At 39.2% G+C, this 23,014-nt stretch overlaps 1 protein-coding gene across 6 annotated transcripts; it reads right to left on the bottom strand.

The window, feature by feature from the left end:
- Window positions 1-1,618: 1,618 nt before the first annotated feature.
- On the bottom strand, window positions 1,619-21,986 carry LOC122652879 (protein SPA1-RELATED 4-like). Of its 6 annotated transcripts, none has more exons than XM_043846762.1 (8): window positions 21,746-21,986; window positions 20,973-21,706; window positions 20,697-20,857; window positions 17,818-18,787; window positions 17,589-17,735; window positions 17,144-17,455; window positions 7,697-7,756; window positions 1,619-2,226 (listed from the first exon to the last, which is right to left on the bottom strand). In XM_043846762.1, the coding sequence occupies exons 1-8, from the start codon at window positions 21,873-21,875 to the stop codon at window positions 2,038-2,040; spliced, it is 2,703 nt and encodes a 900-aa protein (XP_043702697.1). In that variant the 5' UTR covers window positions 21,876-21,986; the 3' UTR covers window positions 1,619-2,037. The 6 variants fall into 6 exon arrangements, 5 of the variants coding, with proteins under 5 accessions (XP_043702697.1, XP_043702698.1, XP_043702699.1 ...); XM_043846763.1 differs by having other exon boundaries at window positions 20,697-20,854; window positions 20,973-21,707; window positions 21,747-21,986; XM_043846764.1 differs by having other exon boundaries at window positions 2,090-2,226; window positions 17,371-17,455; window positions 20,973-21,707; window positions 21,747-21,986.
- Between the last annotated feature and the right edge of the window lie 1,028 nt (window positions 21,987-23,014).

Raw genomic sequence — 23,014 nt, 5'->3', positions numbered from 1 at the left:
AACATGACCCCTGTGCCCAAATACAGAGGGGGTGAAAATGACCACCCTGCCCAATCGAAAATGCTCATCCAATTGACGCTTCCATGCGCTTTCCCATTGGCTTCCACGAACACTCCCATTGGATCCTGCATGCACAAGGGCCACAGTCCCCCACAAAGAACTCTTACGTACCCTGTAGAAAGTATCTTCTATGAAACAATACAAAAGTTAATATATCGAAAATCATTTACAAACATAGCTTTTTTTTTAATTAGGAATCATGGGTAATATCTTTGGTACCTCAACAAAGAATATTTGCATGAGTCATAGGTTTGGCAAAGAACAATAGCTGATAAGAGAGGAAGAAAATACCCATTGTCACGTAACAGTTGGGAACCGATTAGGCAATCAACAGTTATGATTTTGTTCATCCAGATATACGGATTAAAATAAAAAAACGTGAGAATAGCTTGGCAGCACGCACATTCTATCACCACCCACCCAATTATTTATTTATATTTTACTTCTCCAAAAAAATGTATAAAAAAATTTAATGTTTCTAGACTAGAGTATGATGTTGGTTCGGAGAATTATTACCCTTTTCTTTTTCTTCTTTTAAAGGAAAAAGCTCCTCTAATCGACCGAAAGAATACACTAGCACACTCTCTCCCCATCTCTCTCCTCCTCATATAAAATGGTCTCTCTCTATCCCCTATGTATTTAATCGTTTTGTCACTCTTCATTGGTGCGTTCTCCTATGCCATTTGCTCAAGAACCCTTTTCTTTTTGTTCTCCCCCAAAAAAACCCTCTTCCTTATTTAGATTAATCCTAGGGGTACTATTTTATTAGGATAAAGGGCTTTACATATGACTCATGTAAAGTCTAAGATCTCACTTTACCCAAAAAAAGTGAGTCTAAGATCTCATGTTAGAGGGATGCAAACATGCAATGGCCAGTTTGAATGATTTGGCTAAAAAAAAAAAAAACAAGAACTTTCAAAGCTGCCACCTAAGATTTCAGATCTGATATCAGGAGACCATAATGCTTCTGTTGCTGCACGGCTTGTTCTGCTAAGCCATGATCGACAGTCTACAGAGGCTTACACCCCCCCCTCCCTCTCCCAAACAAAAAAAAAAAAAACCATCCACGTCTATCTTTCTCCTCTTCCAATTGGGGGCAAGAATGACATTTCAGAGGAGGGGAGGACAGAGATAGACACAAGGGATATCTTGGTTCCCATGAAAGCTATTCTTATTTCTATTTATCAAGTTCCTATTTGGCACACAAAACTCATGAGAAAAAGGTGGCCATGCCTTGTCTGTCTCTACTCCACACCATGGAAAGAACCACCTTGCCCCTTTGCAATCTCGCATCCCACCATGCCCATTGGTCAAGGCCGCCCACATACCTGGAAACACCAACCTCTGCCCAAAAAATATATCTGAGACTGAAATAATCAAGCATAAAAGCACCGCAGCAGTACTAGTTAATAATTTTCTACCAGACTTGACGTAAAAACCAAATTTCTTGGTTTAATAGTGATTTTCAGTCAGCTTTATATTAGACAGCCGTAGTAACATGTTGCTAAAAAATTCCTACCCTACATTATATGAAAATGTTAGATGACATGTGATATTCAGTAACAAATGAACCACAATACATTTGAAAATCACCTAAAATTATTATAACTATGATGATTAATATACAAGCATCACTTGAGATACATATCAAATGAACTCTTCCTCTTTAATTTGTTTCCCCTTTCTATCCTACTTTCTTCAACAGTCGCTGGTAATGATTTAGCCCCTCCCTTCTTTCTCAACAGCCATAACTGCTTACAGTAGAGATCAAATGCCAACATGTGATAAAGAAAATGGCATCATTTGGTCTCTCCATCGTATCTTCTAGATAGCTGCCCGAAGCCTAGTTACATGGACTCTATGTCTTCTTTATGCTTATCCTTGAAGTCCAGAAAGTCCTTGACATCCCAATCCTTTTTTTATCTTCCCACCCGATCTTCTTTGTTGGGACATTTCGAATTTCCCATAGAAAACAAATCATACCATCTCCAACAGTTTGATATTCCCAGTGGAATTGGCTGCAACAAGTGTGGAGGTCTGACCACGCCAACACACGGAGGATATGAATTGGGAGGCATTATCAATTTCTTGGCCAAACAATGGGTCCTTGCTGCCAAATTTGAATGACAACACTGGCATTGGGAAAGCTTTGTGGTAGATGAAAACCTGTTGCATAAAAGATGAGAACTATATCACAATGATTAAGATGGAAAGGAAACGTTTCGGGTAAAAGTACCTATCAAATAAACTATCTCCTTCAATAATTATAATCATCATATGTTTCCACTTCAAGTCTATAAAGAAAGACTACCAAATGCCTAATGCATGACCAACACAAGGAAATCAAATTAACAAAAGAATTCGAAGAGAGCTAGAAAAGGAAAGGTAGGCAGAGCTAGGTGGTCAACAATAAACCTACTGGTATATTTAACAGATATATCACCACATAAACAAGCTGGAAAGAGTGTCACGGTTCTAGTTAGTCATAACAAGTATTTAGTCGTCATGTACAGACAACTATGCTGAAATAATTAGGGGAGATGTTGATGCAGTTCAGAAGAACAAGAAGGATAGCACCAAACCAGAATGGACTGATATGTTTTATTTTGAGTGTTCAATGTGTTACATGGGCCATGGGTAAATATTTTTGGGTTTACTATTGTAATGGGTGAATTCTATAAGCCCCAAGCCCTATACAGGATTAGGGTTAGATTTTATTTTGTTAACTTCTAGAAGAGTTTCTACTTTATGGAAAACTTAGTTTGTAAGAGATTCCTCCCTCCACACATTGGGGGGGGAGGGTCCTATTTTGCTTATTTCCATGAAGTTATAAATAAAGAGATCATACCCACCCCCAACGATTTGGATAATTTTTAAGTTTATGCTCGCTGATTTCTGTGAGAGACAGAGCATGGTTCTAGAGGATTGAGAACTTCTCTACTGTGGGATGCAGTAGGGAAACCTGGGTGGGATGCCAATGCTGGATTTGGTGGGATTCCTTCTCCACAGTTGGGTGAGAGGCTTAGTATCTCTGGGGTTTTTTTTTCGTCTTTTATTATTCTGTATTCTTCTTCTTTTCCATTCACTAAAGATCAGATTCTGATTTTTCTCTCCATCGTTGCGCATGCAATTTACAATTTCTGTTTTATCTCTTGAACTGCTATTTAGATCTCTAACCACTCTCAGTTTTCTTATTAGTTCCAGACCTAGTTTTTACTGGCAGTACACCCTTCAGTTCAATCCATTGGTTCCCTGATTGATGACTAGCTTTGAGCATTGTTCAGCAGTACTACTTAGTTTCTATTTTCCTACATGTTACTAATTCTGATTCACTTACTATTTCAGTACTACTTAGTTGCTAAATCTCTTCTATGGCCCTATTTTGGTTATTACTTAAATATTCTAGGTTTAGTTGCTAGTCTCAGTAGTTTCTAAATCCGATTCCTTGTTTTCAGCAACTTATTATTTTATTGTAACCTTCTAAATTCTCCAGATTCGACCATTGGATTGTCACCTAATTTTGCTGAAACAGTCATCCCATCTCCTAGACCACTTGATCAGACTTTGGACCACATCTGACCCTTCAATACCAGGTTATTGGTTTTCTCTATTAAGGGTTATTGAGAGACTCGATGTTCTAGATCATTGCAGGTTATTCTAATCTCAGCATACGAGTAATTAGATAGCCATTATTTGGCTTCAAAGCCATGAATGGAAAAACAGAGCCACTACGTTAACGGGATGATATCGAGGATTGCTGAATTCTATCTCCAATTGAAGGATTATTGTGCGGGTCTAATTCGGCATCACTATCAAACTCGTGGACGAGTTTTTTTAATAGAGAGTTGATGCAGTTTAGAAGAACTAGAAGGCCAACAGCAAACCGGGCTATTGAACTGAACCAAGAATGGGCCAATATGTTTAATTTTGAATGTCCAGTGGGTTATATGGACCATGGTCTTAGAATTTTTGGGGTTACTATTGTAATGGGTCAATTCTTTAAGCCCAAATATTAGGGATTTAAGATCTATATGGGTGTTACAATAGCATCTCTAGAAACCAGCAATCTTTAAAGGGAAGAAGAACAGAGAGCTTGCCAAAGAGACTAGCAACCGATAGCCAGTGTCCCGAACTACAATTATATTTATAGACTTGCTGATTACAATAGTAGCTTTCCTATTCAGACTAGGAAAGAGAATCAATAAGAAAACAAACAATAAACAACTAAACATAGATTCCTAGTACAATTGAACTAGGGAGGAAGAAATAAAGAAGCAAAAGGAACCCACAATAGATGGACTCTCCCTATCATGGTACACATAAACAACACCCCACAATTTAACACTCCCCCTCAAGCTGGAGCATACAAATCACCCATGCCCAACTTGGAACAACCCTTCCCGAAGGCAGGGTCAAATAGAGGCTTAGTAAACAAGTCACCAAGCTGAACAGCAGAGGAGACGAACAGAGTAGCAATGAGTTTCTTCATAATAGCATCCCTCAAAAGTGACAATCAACTTCAATGTGCTTGGTTCTCTCGTGGAACACTGGTTTACTAGCACTGTAGATAGCAGCTTGATTATCATAGAACATCTTCATAGGAGAGGTGACTAGAAATCCCAATTCTTGAATTAACGACTTCAACCACATAAGTTCAGCTATAGTATGAACCATGGCTCGATACTCAACTTTGGCATTGAACCTAGCCACAGTTGTTTGCTTCTTACTACGCCAAGTGACCAGATTACCTTCAACAAAGGTATAATATCCTGTGGTAGACATCCTATCACTAGAAGCACCAGCCTTGTTAGCAAAAGAGAACCCTACTAGATCAACTCTCTGATGAGACTTATAAATAAGCCCCTTTCCTGGAGCTCCTTTCAGATACTTCAGGATTTGACAAGTTGCCACCTATGGGTACCGCGATCCGAATATAGGGTCAGTTCTCGCTTGGTTCCTTGGCGACAAGAAGGATTGTTGATGCGGGGTGGGGTGGGGTGGGGTGGGATCATGCTTCATAAATCCAAATAAATGGAGTCGCCACCTAAGATTTGGGCCTAGGACCCAATGGGTGTAGCCCCATCCGAGATAAGCGGAAAGGGCTATGTGATTCCATATAGTCTGGTCAGAGATTCTGGGTAAGTGGTCAGGTTACAAATGTGGAAAGGTATTAGTACCCCATCTTGCCCGGTTAAACTCGTCTTTTTACTATATGCTAGATTCCTAAAATTCTCCCATAGTAACACGTCCTATACCAACATGCCAGGTTAGATTACGATACATCAAATATAAGAAAGAAAAGAATAAGAATTATTTACTGTATACACTAAAATAAAATACTTTAATGATCTACATTTTATCCAAAGTAAAGGGAAAAGTAGAGATGTATACCTGCGAACGAAATTAATCAAAATGAAGAAAATACAAAAGATACGAAAAATGAGGTGTCCCCACGGCTCAGGTAGAGACGGATGATAGGCTTGCCTACCTCTTGTCGAACAAAGTAATGGCTATGTAAAAGAGATTTTGCTACCCAAACTTCAGGCAAAGTAACGGTTGTAATAAGAATTTCGCTACTCGGACTTCGGGCAGAGCGGTTGGAAATGGGACTTTCGCTATCAAGACTTCTGGCAAAGTAACGGATGGAAATGGGCCTTTCGCTACTAAGACTTCGGGCAGAGTAACGGCTAGAAATGGGGTTTTCACTACTTGTCCTTGGACATAGTAACGGCTGTATAGGAGGCTAAACACAATTAGGAAATGTGGAAAATGGGATTTTCTGGTGATTCGGCTCTCAGACCAAGTAACGGGAATCTTATTCATGGATGGGGATGGATGAAACTTGAAAAAGAACCCAAGAGGGTGGATAAGGGGCTCAAAAGGGGAGGAAAATGGAGAAAATGGAGAAAATGGCGCACGGGGTCGGGGTTGGGCTCCCCTTCAAATGGAACTGACCATTTGGTCGCCTCTATTGGCTAGTTCCATAGTTCAAATGCAAGACCATTGAATTAGTATAACTTGTGGTGTGGGAGAATCCCCAAGAAGAATTACTGTGGTTCAATCGTTCGTTAGAGACCTGTCGATTGAGATTGGAGTTTAAGAGTATAATCTACTAGAAATTGGATTATTAAAGTCCCTTTCCTCTGGGTCTATCCTTGGAATTCAAAATTTCCTCTTTTAACATGACATTGGTTCCATTTGAAAGATTATTGAGTTATCCATCCAATGATACCAACTGGGAGTTGCACCAATCCAAGACAAACTCCATGAGAGCCACTTGAGGTGGTATGGTCATGTCCAACGGAGACCTACAGATGCACCAGTAAGGAAGAGTGACCAGATTTAGTTTGATGGAGCTAGAAGAGGTAGGGGCAGGCCTAAAATGACTATTGGAGCAGTGGTAAGAAGATATGCATATGGTAGGGCTCGATCCTAGTATGACCACGGATAGAGTTGTTTGGAGGACAAAGACCCGTGTAGCCGACCCATTGGAGGGGGATATTCGTGGGGTGCTGCTTTGACTATTGCTTCGACTTCTTCTTCTACTTATTTTCTTTTATACTTCCTTCTTTACTTCTCTTATTTATATTACTGCCATAGCCTCTACTGGATCCATGTAGCCAACCCTATTTAGTTGGGATAAGGTTATGGTTGTTGTTGTTATTGTCGTTGATACCAAGATCTGGCGATTCTTAGCTATATTTGGAAACTTATGACCAACTTTCTGGAGAATGTTAATCTGTGACAATATTTTAGAAAGTCTAATTAGTAATCTTATTTGTAAAGGAAAGTGGTTAAACACTTAACAGAGTTGCTAATTTGCAATTAGAGTCAAATTAGTAATTATGTTTTTCTTTGAGTCAACAAGCCATATATGGTTGTTAACTATGTAAAGAAATGGAATCAGAATATTTTGGGTTGAATGGTTTAGTTTTTGATTATGGTTAAAGGTATGGTTCTATTATAAGTGGTTTGATGGTCAACTCTAGATATCTTTATGGTGAGCAAGACCCTGTTTATTGTTCTATTTATCTTCAATTTATTTATAGTTTTATTAGCCCATGCAGGATTTGAAAATTCACCTGCATCCACTTGGCTAAATTGCTGGCTTACCTTCCCGTCCAAAATGCCTAATGGCTGCAAGTGCCATTTCCTTGAGCAGAAGAAAACTTCTATCCTGTGTTTATACTTTTTTATCTATATCTACCTTATTTCTTAATAAGAGAGTTAGGATCATTTTAGAATCCGGTTCAACACATGTACTCCTCCACCCCCTTTTATTAATGGAAGCAGTCATGCCATTTGAATGGGTGAAAATTAGGTTATTCATTACATTTGTATTACACTTGGAATAATTTATTAAGTAAATTCCTATTCCTTTTTTCAAACATTTATGGTGAGTAGATCATGAAATGAATTCCTCTCCAATGTAAGCATTCCTTAATCTTCATTAATTGGAACCAACTTATGAGACATGTTCTTAACAACCATTAGTTTTTTTTTTTTTTTTTTTGGGGGTGGGTGGGGGAGAGAGAACATATATAGAATCCCAGCTCACTTTAAACAAGAACCTGATCAAATGGTAGGTATCAATAGCTATTTCATGGATACAGATTAGGTTCAAAGATAGTAGTACCTCATTTGTTTCTGAGCCTGTAGCAATGTACCCATCAGATACAGAAAGGCCCACAAAATTCTACAACCAGATGGAAATATGTCAGCAACAAATAGAATTAAACAACACAGGAATAAACAGAAATAGATATCTGATAATAATAGTATAGAACAGAAATCATTTGAGCAAATAGAATAAGCAATTAAGTAACAGAAAATTTTCCAGGATTCATATAAATTGACTTTTGAGTTTTGACATTCTAGTGTTTTTTTTTTTTTTGGCTTTTGTTAGTCTGTGACCCAGAATTGCTAACAAGAAATGGGTTTCCACCGGGTTGTTGGCCAGACCAGGTTCTACATCACAAAACCTAACTCTGCGTCAGAAAAAGAGCATGGATAGCATTCTTGATCTATTTGGAATTGAGTGAGTTCCTATATTGGTTGGGAGATCTGTTGGAACATTTCTAAGAAAGAAATTCAAAGCACCAAGGAGAATCCTCTAATATCCCTCTATTTTTTTTCTTGGCTTAAAGAAATACATATGTAATTAAAGATGACAAAAGAAATCACAGAAGCATATAACTGTTAAAGCCTATTCCACAATGAAGTATCCCATATTCAACCAATATAGGAACAGAGCTTTTAGAGAACTAGAGAAATGCAGGGAAATGCTTAGGGAACCACTCTCATCCCTTTACTGCACATTGACCACCTTGTGTGAAGGATCGGGATTCAAAGCAGACCAACAGAAACTCCAAGACTTTAAAAGAGGCACTGATTATAAATGCAGGGTGGTCAAGGGGCAGTGCAGAAGATAAAAGGGTGGTGTCATGAGTAAGGCTCTCAGGTCTTATGTAGCAGAGGGTCAGAGATCAACAGCGGAGAGTTAAGGGTGCTGGGGATTTAATAATCTAATAAATTGGGTTTTTAAGTTGTCGTAGATGGAAAGTAGTTCAGCTGAACTATCCGGATTATACTTAATGGTGTATATCCAGCGACAATGTACAAGATCCTTACCAGGAGGTAAGTCAACCAGGGTCCATGTCTGTCGAGAGACTAAGGCATCCATTTATGTCTCCATTGCCACTTTCCACCAAGGATGAGATAAGGCTTCTTAATAAGTCTAAGGAATAGAGTTAGTAGATGGAACAATGCAAGATTATGTAAAAGAGGGGGGAAGTGGGAAATGGAAACATAATTCTCAATTGGATAAGCAACTATGGATTTTGTGTACAAGAGAGAATACCTTTATGAAGAGCCACAAGTAAGTCAGGTGGAGCCACAATAGAAGAAACATATGGAGTGGTGGGGGCTTCAGCCGAAGGAGCAGACATAGTGGTGGACAGAGCAATAAGGGGCCGCACTATTCACTTAGGCCACTAATACACTTGTTACGGAACATCATCAAATGGAACAAGTATAGGTAGGGGCAGAAGTTTTTTTTTTTTGGTGAATAACAAATTATATTACCAAAGCCCGAGAGGGGCGAGAGGGAGAGGGAGAGAGAGAGAGGGGGGGGGGGGGAAACCCCGATCCCAACTAAGGGGGGGAAAGGGGGTGTAACAGAGCACTATCTAAACCCCAGGAAACAACAATATGCCTGTTCCTTGGGGAATCCAAAAGGGCCGTGTGGGGCAGAAAACTGAGCTTAGAGGAGACATCCCAAAAGATGGCTTTCCAAATCAAGTTAAAAGAGCAAGAGTTGGAGGTCCATCTCCTAAGATTCCTCTCCATCCAAATGTGATAAAGTGTAGCGCCAAACACAAGCTTGCCAATGATGTCGCAGGTGGTGCATCCAAGGAAAATCATGACCAACCAAAGCCACTCTCGAGCGAAGGGGAGGAGACTCCTGTTGCAAGGCCAGATGAACGAAAGGGCTTTTTTCCAGATGGTGGAAGTGAAAGGGCAAGCGAAAAAAAGGTGGTCCATGTCTTTGGAACCATTCCAGCAGAAAATGCAAGAGAGGGGGACAGGGATTCTTCTGTGAGAGAGGAAGGCTTGGGTTGGGAGGCAAAGGTTAAGAGTTCTCCAGGCAAGGAAGCTGTGGCGGGGGATGTGACCTTTGAACCAGCCTAGCTTGTGCCAAAGGACAGTAGGGGCTTGAGGCCTAACTAGGTTCCAGGCAGATTTAAAGCTAAAGAGGCCATTATTGGAGGGAAGCCAAGAAACCTTGTCCGCAAGACCAAGAGGGGGGGGGGGGGAGGGAGTTCCAGATCAGGGAGAGGGAGGGGGGACCAAGTGCCATGAGAGATGATGGAGGAAAGAGGGGCTGATTTTGGGATCCTGGAGGAGTAAATTGCCCTAGCTCTAAAGAAGTTATAGAGAACTCCATTGGGGTACCAGGGGTCAAGCCATAAGGATATGGAGGATCCATCAGCAATAGAGGAGGAAATGGCTGAGAGAGCCAGAGGACGAAGGAGGAGAATTTTGCACCAGATCCAGGAGGAATCCTTGGGGATGGAGACAGTCCAGATGGAGTTGTTTTTGAGGAAATGGGAATAGACCCAATGGACCCAAATGGAGTCATTCTTAGTGGAGATTTTCCAAATAAGCTTCAGAATTCCCGTAGTGTTGGAGTCCCAAATACGGCGAATGCCAAGACCTCCCTCGGATATGGGAAGGCAGTAGATTTCCAGCTGACCGAGTGGAGGAATCTAGAGGATTCCTTCCCTTTCCAGAGGAAAGTAGCAAAAAGGGACTCCATAGCTTTAGGGGCAGAAGTATTATCAGCCAGAGGAGGAGAACTAGGTACTAGAGGAACAAAATATCGAGTATTCTAAAAAAGGTAATGTCAACACTAACAAAGTGCCTTTGAGTAGTCGGGTCATAACACCGATACCCTTTCAAGGTTCGAGAATATCCAAGAAAAATACACTTTATAGCCTTGGGAGATAACTTATCTACCTGAGGGTATAAAACATGAGCAAGACAAACACAACCAAAAACCTAAGGTGGTAGTGAAAACAAGGGTGTTCTAGGAAACACAACGGAGAAAGGTGATGAATTATCTAAAACAGAAAAAGGCATTTGATTGATGAAATAACAAGCAGTGAGAATTGCAACACACCAAAAATGCCTGGGGACATTCATTTGGATTATCAGAGACTGCCCGTGCCTATTTTTCTGTTCAGCAACCCCATTTTGTTGTGGGTTATATGAACAACTAGTTTGGTGGATCATACTATCGTCAGAATAAAAAGCAGAAATTTCTCGTTGAGTGTACTCTAGTACATTATTAGAACAAAAAACCTTAATGGAAACATTAAATTGGTGCATTATTTCATTATAAAAATCTTTAAAAATAGACAAAAACTTAGAAAGGCCCTTCAACAAGTACACCCAAGTTAATTTGGAGTGATCACCCACAAAGGTAACAAAGTATGAAAAAGTCTAACCTATTTTTAACACAGCATGGAAAAATAAAGACTGACTTCTCCAAACACTTCGAACAAGAAAGGATGACCTATGATGTATCACAAGATCACAAGCTCTAACTCCAGACGAAATATAGACTTGCAGCTAGGAATCCATGTGTTGAAGCTAAGATAAATATAAATGTCCTAACCGATAATGCCATTACAGAAGAGAAGCACTAGCAATAGTAGCAGTAGCAGTAGAGGGACAAGTACCATGCAGATAGTAGAGCCCGGGCCACGGGAGCCACCAATCTTCCTCCTGGTTTAAAGGTTCTAAAAAACACAATGGGAAAGAAAAAAGGTGACTATGCAGTTAAGATATTCAGTCAGTTGACTAACAAATAACAAACTTAATGGTAACTAGGGAACATGAAGAACAGAAGACAAGGTCATAGATTCTATAGGCGAAATTGTATCATGACCAGCCACATTGGTAGAAGATCCATAAGCAAGAATAATAGGAGAAGAATTAGAAACTTTTGATAACAAAGAAAACAACCCGGACTTACCAATCTATGAGTAAATGCACCTGAATCAATAATCCACGAAGTAGAAGAGGTAGATGTAAGGAAGGCTGATGTACTTGTGTGGGCCAAAGTGCCATCACTGGATGTCTGAAGATTCTGTATAAGCTTCAATAAGTGATTATAGTCATCTCGAGACATACACCCGAATGAGGAACCTCCAGATGAGGATGCAGTATTAGTGTCGCCAAAAGACACCTTTGCAGTACTACCATCAGACACAACAAAATTTGTTGAAGGTGGAATCCACTCTGGTCAACTATGTTTAGCCCAATCACACTACCAACATGTTTCAATAGTGTGATTGGGCTTGCCACAAAAAGTACAGAGTCTGAAGGGTTGATGACTCTGCGGGCCACCTGTACCTTTGCCACCACGACCATGACCATCCATGAGCCACATCCTCTCCTAGAGAGGTTAGATCCTCAACCACGGCCAGCAACAAAAGTAGAGCTCTCTTTAGTAGAGGGAGTGGGATCTGTTTTGGAAGAAGTGGTAATATATTGAAGGAGTGCAAAAGACTATTAAGGGATGGTACTTTGTCCTCAACAAGTAGTTGACTCTTGACTGACTAATAATCGGTATTTAATCCTGCCATAAAATTTGCAACATAGAACTCTTCCCGCTTAAGTTGTAACTATTCCAAATTGATAGTGAGAGGTCAATGGATATTGAGCTCCTCTCGCATACCCATAAAAGAATTGAAAAACTCATGTAATGAACTACCTCCCTGTTTGAAAGTAAGCAGTTTATCATATAAGTCATAAACACGGGTTATATTCTTCTCATGAGAGAAGGTGCGCTTTCAAATCATCCCATAATTCTTTGACAGTGGGATGAAACATAACATTGGTGGCAATAGATTGATCCATGTTGTTCCATAAATATATATGAACGGTATCATTTTCCTGCATCCAATCCTCATAGGGCTTAATCTCATTAGGCTTTTTAGAATCAACAAAAGGAGGATCAGATTGAAGATACTTCAATTTACCCTTGGCATTAATATAGACCTTAACAGATTGAGCCCATAGAAGGTAATTGCCAACTCCATTGAGTTTGATTGTAGTGATTTGAACATTAACATTGTTCAACTGAGACTTGGAATCAGCCATCATAACCACAAAAAAACAGAGTACCAAACACAGTACCCGAAAACAAGCTGAGATGAAAATCTTTTGAAAAAATTGAGTGAAAACAAGAACAGAAACAATGGAATGCAAATAACTTCCAGAGAGTGGCTTAAGAATCCCTTAATAATAAGGTAACACAATCCTAAATCATCAAATTGATCAGAGAAACAGAACTGAAACTGAAAGAAGAGATAAACAGATCAGTACTTGATTACCGAAGGCTGAATGGGAGAAAACCAATTACCAAAAATCAGAAAGGCTGATCAGCCTCAAAGAGACATCGAGTGGACCGCTATACTATAGGAAGGGAACAATGCCACAAAAAATAAAGTTGATCGGTGGGTCAGATCAAATATAATTGCTGATGCTTGAAGCCTGAATATTGGCTCAAAAACAGAGTATCATGTTGGGCATAGGGTATCGTCAATGCTGAAAAATAACTTGGAGTAGATGGCTTGCACCTGAGATTGAGATTACTGCATGGTAGAATGAAAAACTCCTCCCAATATAAGAGGAAGGAGGTGACCTGATAAGAGTTATGAAACCTTTCTCCAGATTCTGCTGCACTTCAAACAATCCAATACTCCATGAACCTTTAATAACAGAGAATATGGGCCCTAGTTTGTCATCATTCTATAAAAAAACTAGGGCCTAAAAATATAGACAAGACAGCATAAGGTTGCTGCAACCACAAACCAGAATCGATGAAGACTGGTTATTGGAGCTCCGATATCATGTAACAAGTGAAAGAACTCAGCAAGCAGTCAACCAGATATGAAGAAGAAGAAGATCCAGAGAGAGAGATGGAGGGACAAGTTCAGAAATAGAACTTGTGAGTATATTCTATCGCTGGACAATACTTCTTATTTATACTATCTAAAACAGAATGAGAATTACATTGAAATAAGGAAACTACCTAAGAAACCCAAACCAAATCTAACTATATCTCACCCACGATAGGGACAGACCCCCTATCGTGAGTACAGCTCACTACTAACACCACTAACTATTAGTGATCATATTAGTGGGTCCAATAGGGGTCCACGACTCCTATAGGACCACACTTTTGCACTTTACACTCATCCATATGCATGGATATGACAGATCATAAAGAGAGAAGGAAAACTAATCCATGAACTAGTAGCCTATATATGTAAAATACCATCATCCAAAATATTTCCACAAACTAACCATCTCCTCTTTCTTTGTTAGCATTATTAGGAGTTCTTTTTTCTTTAGTTCAAGCTGGATCTTCTTTCTTTACTTATTTGTATTGCTCCAACTTGAGGGGGAGTGTTGAGATAGGCTAAGGGTAATTTAGTCCTTTGGTTTTATTAGTTTTGTCTTTTATTTTTATTTCCTTTTCTGTATTGTTTCCCCTTAACCGATCTCTATTTGGGATTCCTAGTTGTAATGGGAATTTCTAATAGGAATAAGCAAGGGGGGCATTCCTATTTTGATTAGGAATCATTCCTACTTTGATTAGGAATAAGTTGCATTCCTACTTTGAGTAGGAATAAGGTGTAACTCTGGTTATTACAAATAAAAGGGCTGGGTGGTCGATTAAGGCACTCAAGCATTACAATCAATTCTTCTTCCATGTTCTCTTCTCTCTCAAGTTACTGGTTACAGATCCTAGGTTTTCTACATGGTATCAGAGCTGTTGTAACCAGTGATTGATTCTCTCAAAGATTTACAGTTTTGAGAGTCGTTTCAAGGTTCTCCGATTTATGGAGAAACCCTAGTTTATAGAAAGAAAAGAAGAACTAGGGTTTCCTGCTTGTTTCATCCTTGTAATTTTATTTATTTGGAAATCGTGGGGTTATACATTGAAGGCTTGCGGTTTCCAGTTTTGGAAAATTTTCTGCAGGTATACTGTACATAATTGGAAAATTTTTAATTACCAAGGGCCCCTTGCAAAATTCTGGAACTGCCATACATTCCCCTATTTGACTACCCAATTGACCCTTGAAAATACTGGTTTATTACTAGTTTACCCTTTGGCTTGGATTGAATTTAAAAATGGATTTCCACCAAATTACAGCCATGCCATCCTTTTTTCCCAACACCGTTCCCTTTCAATAATTCTAATTCCCTTCATATCCCATACATTTGGCATATACCCATAACCCCTTTGGAAGTTAATGGTATTCTCTAATTTACTATTTCTTCCTTTTCCATTACCCTTAGCACCTCTTGGAAAATTCTGGAATATTATGTTTTTGCCCTATCTCTTACATCATCTCTGTTATGTCCACGTGTACTACACGTGAGGGGGGGATTATGTATAGTATACCTACAGACATTGTAGAAGCAGAACTTACAGGAACACTTGGTGCAAAACATAGAAGATTAGAGTTTTCACCATTGCCAATGGGTATCTACTTTGTTATTGGGTTGAGTTTGCCGTAAGGGAGAGATTGAAGTATTGAAGAGTATTGAAGATATTTGGTTGTTGCCTATTTGAGGACTTTCGTTGGGTTGATACGCTTTTTTTTCCATTGCTGATTCGATTTGTTTTCGTTGCTTCTTTGCTCTAGTTATTTCACTTCAAGATTCTATGTCACTATGACAATATGAGATTCATCACTGGATAGCTATTGAAGATCGTTGAAAACTGCCTTTTTTGGAAGACATTCCAGTCCCAGTTTGCTGATCATGTCTGTCCAAGTTTTGAAGATCTATTTTTTCAAGTTCTTGACGGTTTATTTGGGAGTTGCATTCATATGTCAAGCTGGATTCTGCTGCAACTTAGTTTTTTCCCATTTTGTTCAAGTTGGGCATTAGTTCCTTGTATGCGCCAACTTGAGGGGGAGTGTTAGCATTATTAGGAGTTCTTTTTTCTTTAGTTCAAGCTGGATCTTCTTTCGTTACTTATTTGTATTGCTCCAACTTGAGGGGGAGTGTTGAGATAGGCTAAGGGTAATTTAGTCATTTGGTTTTATTAGTTTTGTCTTTTATTTTTATTTCCTTTTCTGTATTGTTTCCCCTTAACCGATCTCTATTTGGGATTCCTAGTTGTAATGGGAATTCCTAATAGGAATAGCCAAGGGGGGCATTCCTATTTTGATTAGGAATCATTCCTACTTTGATTAGGAATAAGTTGCATTCCTACTTTGAGTAGGAATAAGGTGTAATTCTGGTTATTATAAATAAAAGGGCTGGGTGGTCGATTAAGGCACTCAAGCATTACAATCAATTCTTCTTCCATCTTCTCTTCTCTCTCAAGTTACTGGTTACAGGTCCTAGGTTTTCTACATTCTTCTTTTCTATTTCTTTCTTTCTTTTACTTGGCACATTATGTAAAATGTGTATATGGGCATATCTGCATGCATAACAAATTCTAAAATAGAGAAGTGAAACCAAGCATGGTGCTAGTAACCTACATATGCACAACACCACGATCTTATAATATTTTAAGATTACGTTGTCCATTCTTATATTTCCAGTTTTTTCTTGGATGGATAATAAATTATATTCGACAAGGGACAAAAGAATACAATAATAAGCTTCCCAAAGGGGGAGGAAGAGGAAAAGAAAAGGAAAAAGAACAAATAAACATCAAACACCCTCAAGGGGTTTGCTTATCCGGCGAGAATTGCAGGGAGATCCCACGAGTGAACCAACATGAAGATCAAGCTTTCCCCAGACATCGAAGGTGATAACCAACTTTTCTCTTTTTTTAATCAACAGGAAAGTATGTGAATGTTGAAATACATAAAATAGTTAACACAAAATGAGGGAACTTCAAGGAAAGGAGAAGGGAAAAAAAGGCAAAAAAGAAACTAAACAAGGAATGCTAAAGAGAAATATCCAGCACTTCCAGGGTTCCATTACCCACCCCACCCAAAAGCCAGCTCCCTGATACCCTCCAGCCCCAGCCCCAGCCCCACCCCCAAGGGAATGGGGAGGGGGAGAAGAAAATCCAAATCTTAACTCTCAGTTGCAAAGATTACAGCAGCCCCACATCAATACAGCCAACAAGCAAGTCTCTCCTCAATGGTAATTTTATTGGTTATACAAATTCAAACAATAGAGCAATACCTTGCTGAAAAAAAGAATTAGAACTTATCACAGGCCACATTAAAGTAATTATATCCACATTTTCTGTAAGCAAAGAAAAAACAAATACTTTTGGATGACAATATTTGTCTCCCAACACAAAAATCTTCACTGCTTCAGGGAATAAAAATGAATAACCAAGGGGTACTGATAAGAATGAAAACAAGTTGAAAGTAGTCAAATTCAAAGAAATATTGCACAAGAATCAGCAAATTAAATTTTCATCTTTTCTTTTTTTCAGGGAGATGCACACACAGAGGCGGGACGGGGTTAAGTATAACATGTACTAACTTACACATCAAGAAGCTTATTCTAATACAACAAGAAAATGCACCTTCATATTTGTGTGCCCTGTGAAGGTTTGGAGTGGACTGTCTAGCACCCGAGACATGCATGTTGATAAATCCCAAAGCTTCAGTGTGTTATCAGTGGATGCAGAAACAAGAGTGGTTGAATCTACAAATTTCACATAGCTCACAGTCTTACTGTGACCAACTAATGTGTACAGAGGGACTCTAATGCTACGAAGATCATAGTAATAGATCTTATGATCTGCTGAACCTATTGCAACTGAATGTGCAGAATCGGGAGGGAACTGAACACAGCAGATGTTGGCCTTTGTTTTAATGGTACTAACACTTCCTCTCTGCAGTAGAAACACATGTAAGGAAAGGAACTTATGATACATCCAGATTAAAAAACAATGTGGTAAAATTAACAGATGACTGAAGTACGTTTAATTTCAAAGCTGACATCTACCGAGGGTCAAATAGAATTGCCTGATTAATACTCCATAGTTTAACAGAGCCATCATCACTTCCACTAGCCAACTTTGTTGGGTCTGCTAAAGAAAAGTCTACAGACCATACACGTTTCTCATGCTCCCTCATTTCCGTAAATACTTGACCTCTTGTAACGTCCCAAACCTGACCACATTTCGAGTAAGTAATTGGGTTTCCACACTAAACAAACAATGCAAACAATCATTCAAATAAAGGCTTGGTGTACCTGCACAATGCCATCAAAGTCACTTGAAACAATCTGGCTTTTGATATAACCATTCCAACATATACTGCCAAGTTTTGATCTACTAGCCATCTCAATAACAGGATAATGAATGTCACGGTCTTCATTTAGAATTATGTCACTTTCAAAAATTTTAATTTTCCTATTTACACCAGCTGTTGCGAAGAATTCTCCATCACGATCAAAACTCAAAGAGCATACAAGGTTAGAAGAATTTAGCAGGTCCCCTTGCTTCAGGTCTGCCCTTACTTTTAACTTGCTGAATGATAAATACTTGCACAAACCCTCAAGGAATGTATTTATCCATCCACTTCTTCTATCTTCAGCAAAACCCTCCTTAGAAGCCACATTATCAACAGAGCTTCCTTCAGTTACCACAATTGACCCCTTTCCACTACTACTGATCGGTGAGCATCTATTACATGGTTTCCCAGTTGGCTTCAAAAGCCTGCATCTTGTTAAGAAATAAGCAGCCTCCAGTTTTTTAAAGTTCTTCATCAATCGAGAGCTTTTGGACAATATACTTTCAAGGTATTCTGGCTTCTGAACCTCACCTTGGTTCTCATTAAGTTCCTCTTCATCAGAAACCCGAAATCCTGGTCTGAAACGTTTCCTGGACCCCAGGGCAGCTGACCCCTCACCTCTGGCAAGATTCAGTGATGGGTGATCTACCCTTTCCAATGCTGAATTATCATCCTTGTTTGGTTCTGGGTACAAGTCCCCCTTTTTCTTTAGGATGCTTTGCTGCTTAAGAACTTCTTCAATATCAGAAGATAGACAGCAAATGGCATGGCACAATTTATCAGCAGCTTCTTGTTTTCTTTGTTGCATCTGTAACAAGAATTCCAACATCAACTCCTGTTCTTCAATTTCCTCTCTGAGATTTATAGCTGCTTGATGTTCTTCCAAATTATCCTTTGGTTCATTGAGGAACTCACTTTGTAACAGGTCACTGATAATTATAAGAGAAGATATAGTTAGCATCCAACAATTTAATCTCATGGAAAGCAAAGACTACAGATGACAAAAAAAGACACAACATAGATGCCATCTTGTTTAAGATTCCCACACAAGGACACAAAGATATTTCAATCTAACAGTGTATGAACGAGGGGGAAGAGATGGTTAGATGTAAAAAAATTGACAGGAAGGGAGAAATGTGTGTCCCATGTGACACCTAAAAGTAATTAAGGTGGTACAGAGTCAGGATAGTGTGATCACCTACCCAACTTCAAATATTACTAAATTGATAAAGCAAGAAACAAGACTCTTATTTGTAATTCGTAACGGATGATAATCGGAGAAAAACATGTAATTTAACTTCTAATACTGTAAAGCACTAAATTGGTGTAATTAATCACCTCAATTTGAATTACAGAATGTCAGCGTAGCTGTGCCAAGGATTTTATTATGACCATTGCCTTTCTAATGCAATGCAGCTAATACTCTTCCTGAGTCAAAAGATAACCTTCATCCACCAATGGAGATCCAGTTCCAAGCCTATCTATCAAAAATATATCTACAACCATGAGGTAAATAAACAAAAGAGAAGAGACAACACAGTAAGATTAAATGTATTTTTCTAGTTTGCTAACATCAACTCAAGGAGATGAGTGATTTCAACAAGAATATAATCACAAGAGACATCTTGAAAGCATAAGCAACCAACCCAGTCAACATCCTAAATACAGCATATTCTATCGAACAGTGCACACCCACAAACTAGCCAGCAAGTTCTTGTTGACAGACTGTTGGAGCCATTATTCTCATGTTTCAAAGTCAATCAGAAACTTTCATTAAAAAACAAAAAACAAAAAAAAAGGTCAATCAAGGAGCCTAAATTGATACTGCTAGCCTGTAAATCCATAAGAACTTTGGCTTCAGCTTCAAACCCCACCCCCCTCCTTCCCCCACAAACAAAAAAAAAAAAGGGAAATCATAAGTCACAGACTGGAAAAGCAAGAAACGGGATGTACCTGATCATTCCACTGTCTCAATATAAATAGCTGGCTCATCAGAAAATCTACCTAACAATCTTATTTTTTGAGTTAGCTGGTTTGTGAAAATAGTATCCCTCAATGTGGGCGTATTTAAAACATAACGCTTAGATAAAATATAGTGTAGCGTGCTCATTGCCTATCGGTGAATCTGGTAGGAAATGCCACCTTACTGGCAGATACTTTTTCCACTGCATAGATGGTAATGGATAGGATTAGGAATAGAGTGGCTCAATGAGCAGCAGTGAAGCAGCTACATCCTCTTTCTAAGGATGATGCCCATGCAGCAACTTGATTCAGGATTGATCACAAGTCATTTCTTCAAACACCTTCAGGAATCAGATTAAGCCTTTTGGATTCGAACCGTGGTTGGAGTAATCAAATTAATTTTGATAGGTGGTCTTTGGAAAATCCGGGTTTATCAGTTGTCAGGTTGCGCTGAAAGACATCCACGGAAGGATGAGTGGAGTTCTAAGGTAACAACATGAACTTCATTTAGAGGATGAATAGCTAAATGCAGTACTGTAGCAGCTGAAAATTCATCATTTAGGATATCATTCATTCACTACAATCAAAGTGAACTCTCAGCATCAATTTTAAAAGAAAAGGAAAACAAAATTTCTACAGCTTAATGGACATGATAATAATTTTCAATATCATAATTCACTTCCCAAAAATAGATATGATAAAACAATATCAATTTCTATGATTCCATGTGGATATTGCTACCCAAATCAAAAGGCAGTAAAGATCCTGTCTGTCACTAAGAAGTGATGGGAATAGCTTATTATAGTACACAGGAAAGGAAGCCAAGGTACAAATGAAGATGTACAGATGCATATAAGGTATATATGCTGCACCCACCTCATCTTTGGCCTAGTACTTGGCTGAGGGTGCAGCAACCAAAGACAAAAGGAAGCTTCTTTTGGCCGTTTCAACAGCAACTGAGGGGGTAGAACTCGATGTCGGAGATTGGACATTGTTCTGAGCTTCTCATCCATCAAGCTAAACGGAAAGAATAACTGCTTGTAAATGGTTTAAAATTAGACAAAGGACCATAAACAAAACCTATATATATATATATATATTTCACCATCCGACTAGAAATACTAATCAATGACAAGCTAAGCCAATACAAACCTCAAAAAGAAGAATCCCCAATCGATAAATATCTGATGAAAAAGAACTTGAAGCACCAGCAACTTCTTCGGGACTAGTGTACCAGTTGGCCTCCATAAGCAATATCTGCTTTAGGGGGAAGTCCTTCCTATTTTCTTCTGCATCATTCATTTTCCTGCTACCCTCTATTTTATTTCCTTCTCTCTCTTTTCTTGGCGTTGGACGTGTCGGATAGGCTGAACCTGACCGCAAACAACTGGTCTCCGATGCCCTAAAAAAAGCAGCAACGCGAGAAATTCCCAGCAGTGAATCTTCTGCGGCAATCCTGCCTCCCCGACAAGGCAAGTCCTGGGGTGAAGGTGAGGAGTAGTTCCGTCCCCCTAGAGTTTGGTTGTTCAGGGCATTGCCATATGAATCAGAACCTGAACTGGAACATGAAGAAGACTCAATGAAGGAAACCCGATTAAATGAGGACATGACGAAGCAGGATGGCCGCACATTATGAACAACAATGCCTTGTGCATGTGCCAGATTCACATTCTCCACAATCTGCCTGAAGATGTGCAAGCACTCTGGGATGTCAACAGATCGGTCTGGTTTATCCAACCATTGCCTCAAGCTAACATCACCCCGGTCTAATGCATGATCCACAGCTCCCACTGCCTCTGCATCTCCACAGACACCAGGAGAAACGACCTGATTGTCAAGGTGAGCAGAGCCGGGCTGAAACACCCAATCTGTGACTGTCTCTTTCTCCCATGACGTGCACCTTGCTGAAATGACGTTATTCGACGCATCACCTGAGACGCCAAACCTGTTGGTGTTAGTATGAGCTAACCCAAGACTCCCGCTGGATACGACACAAGCATTCAATTCGCTAGAACTATCAGACTTCTCCCAGCGAGACTCCGATGAACCCTCCATTACTATCCACCTATGGCAGCTTTAATGCCAGAGGGAACGCCACGAAGAAACTGAATAATGCTCCGATATCTAACATAAGCTCTCACTTTCTAAAATCACCATTTTGAACTGAAAAAAAAAAAAAAAAAAAAAAAAGCACACTTGAGAATCGCAACCAACAGCCCAACCTTGTCCACCCACTTCAGCTCCAGAAATCAAACATAATCATCTCCTGTGCAAAATGATAGACATAAAAAAATGAGCTTTGAGCATGAAATTCTGAGCAGAAACAACCCAAACGCGTCTACTAACAAATACCCACTTTCAGAAAAGAAAAGCTAATTTCAGCATTAATTAGCCAAAGAACAAAAAGTATAATCCAATTGTACGAGTATTGAACCACTCAAGCCCAGTTTTAGAATTCCAATCTAGAATTAAAGAATCGGAAAGAAAAAAAGAAGTAGAGAGATGTACCATGAGGAGATTTCCTGTAACTGGCACTGACTTGATCCTTCTCCTCCAACTCCAACCTGAGAAGAGAGCCACACAATCCGAGCTTGGATTACCCTCGTGCTTTACCAACAGAGCTTGTTTGTTTGTGTCAACCTCAAAAAACCCGACCTTATATATTGCCTTCCCTCAAACCAGGCAAAACACACAAATCTCTACAAATTTCCAAATGAGGTTATGCCAGAACGTATGTAAATAGAATACTAATTCTTCTTTTTTTATTATGTGGTAACCTAGAAAGTACAAATTTTTGGTTGGTTTGCTTGTATTACTTTATTGTTTCTTTTCAAGTCTATGGCCCTCAACTAATCATCTTCGTCATCTTCGCTCCACTATTTCCGCTTTATTCCAGGTAACGTACGTGGCACAACCACGTCCCCTTACTCCTTTGGATTGGAGAGGTACTAAGGGAGGGAGGTTGGTAAGTTCGGCTACTCCTACACTTTGTGTGGATTAGGGGTTTTTTTTTTTTTTTGTTTTTTTTTTTGGCGAATTCCAACGAATCGAGACAGAGAAATGGTAAACAGTGATTAACCAGATTCTATGTCTCCAATTTTAATCACAGAAACTATTCGAATTCTGGCTAAAAGATCAACCAGATTCTATGTCTCACTCGACGAACTTCGTTAATGGAAACGCAGATGAAAGAA

The sequence above is a fragment of the Telopea speciosissima genome, chromosome 2, assembly GCF_018873765.1.
Source record: "Telopea speciosissima isolate NSW1024214 ecotype Mountain lineage chromosome 2, Tspe_v1, whole genome shotgun sequence".
Classification (NCBI taxonomy): Eukaryota; Viridiplantae; Streptophyta; class Magnoliopsida; order Proteales; family Proteaceae; genus Telopea; species Telopea speciosissima.
Note: the sequence above shows the minus strand (reverse complement) of the source record. Positions and strands in the feature narration are given on the sequence as shown.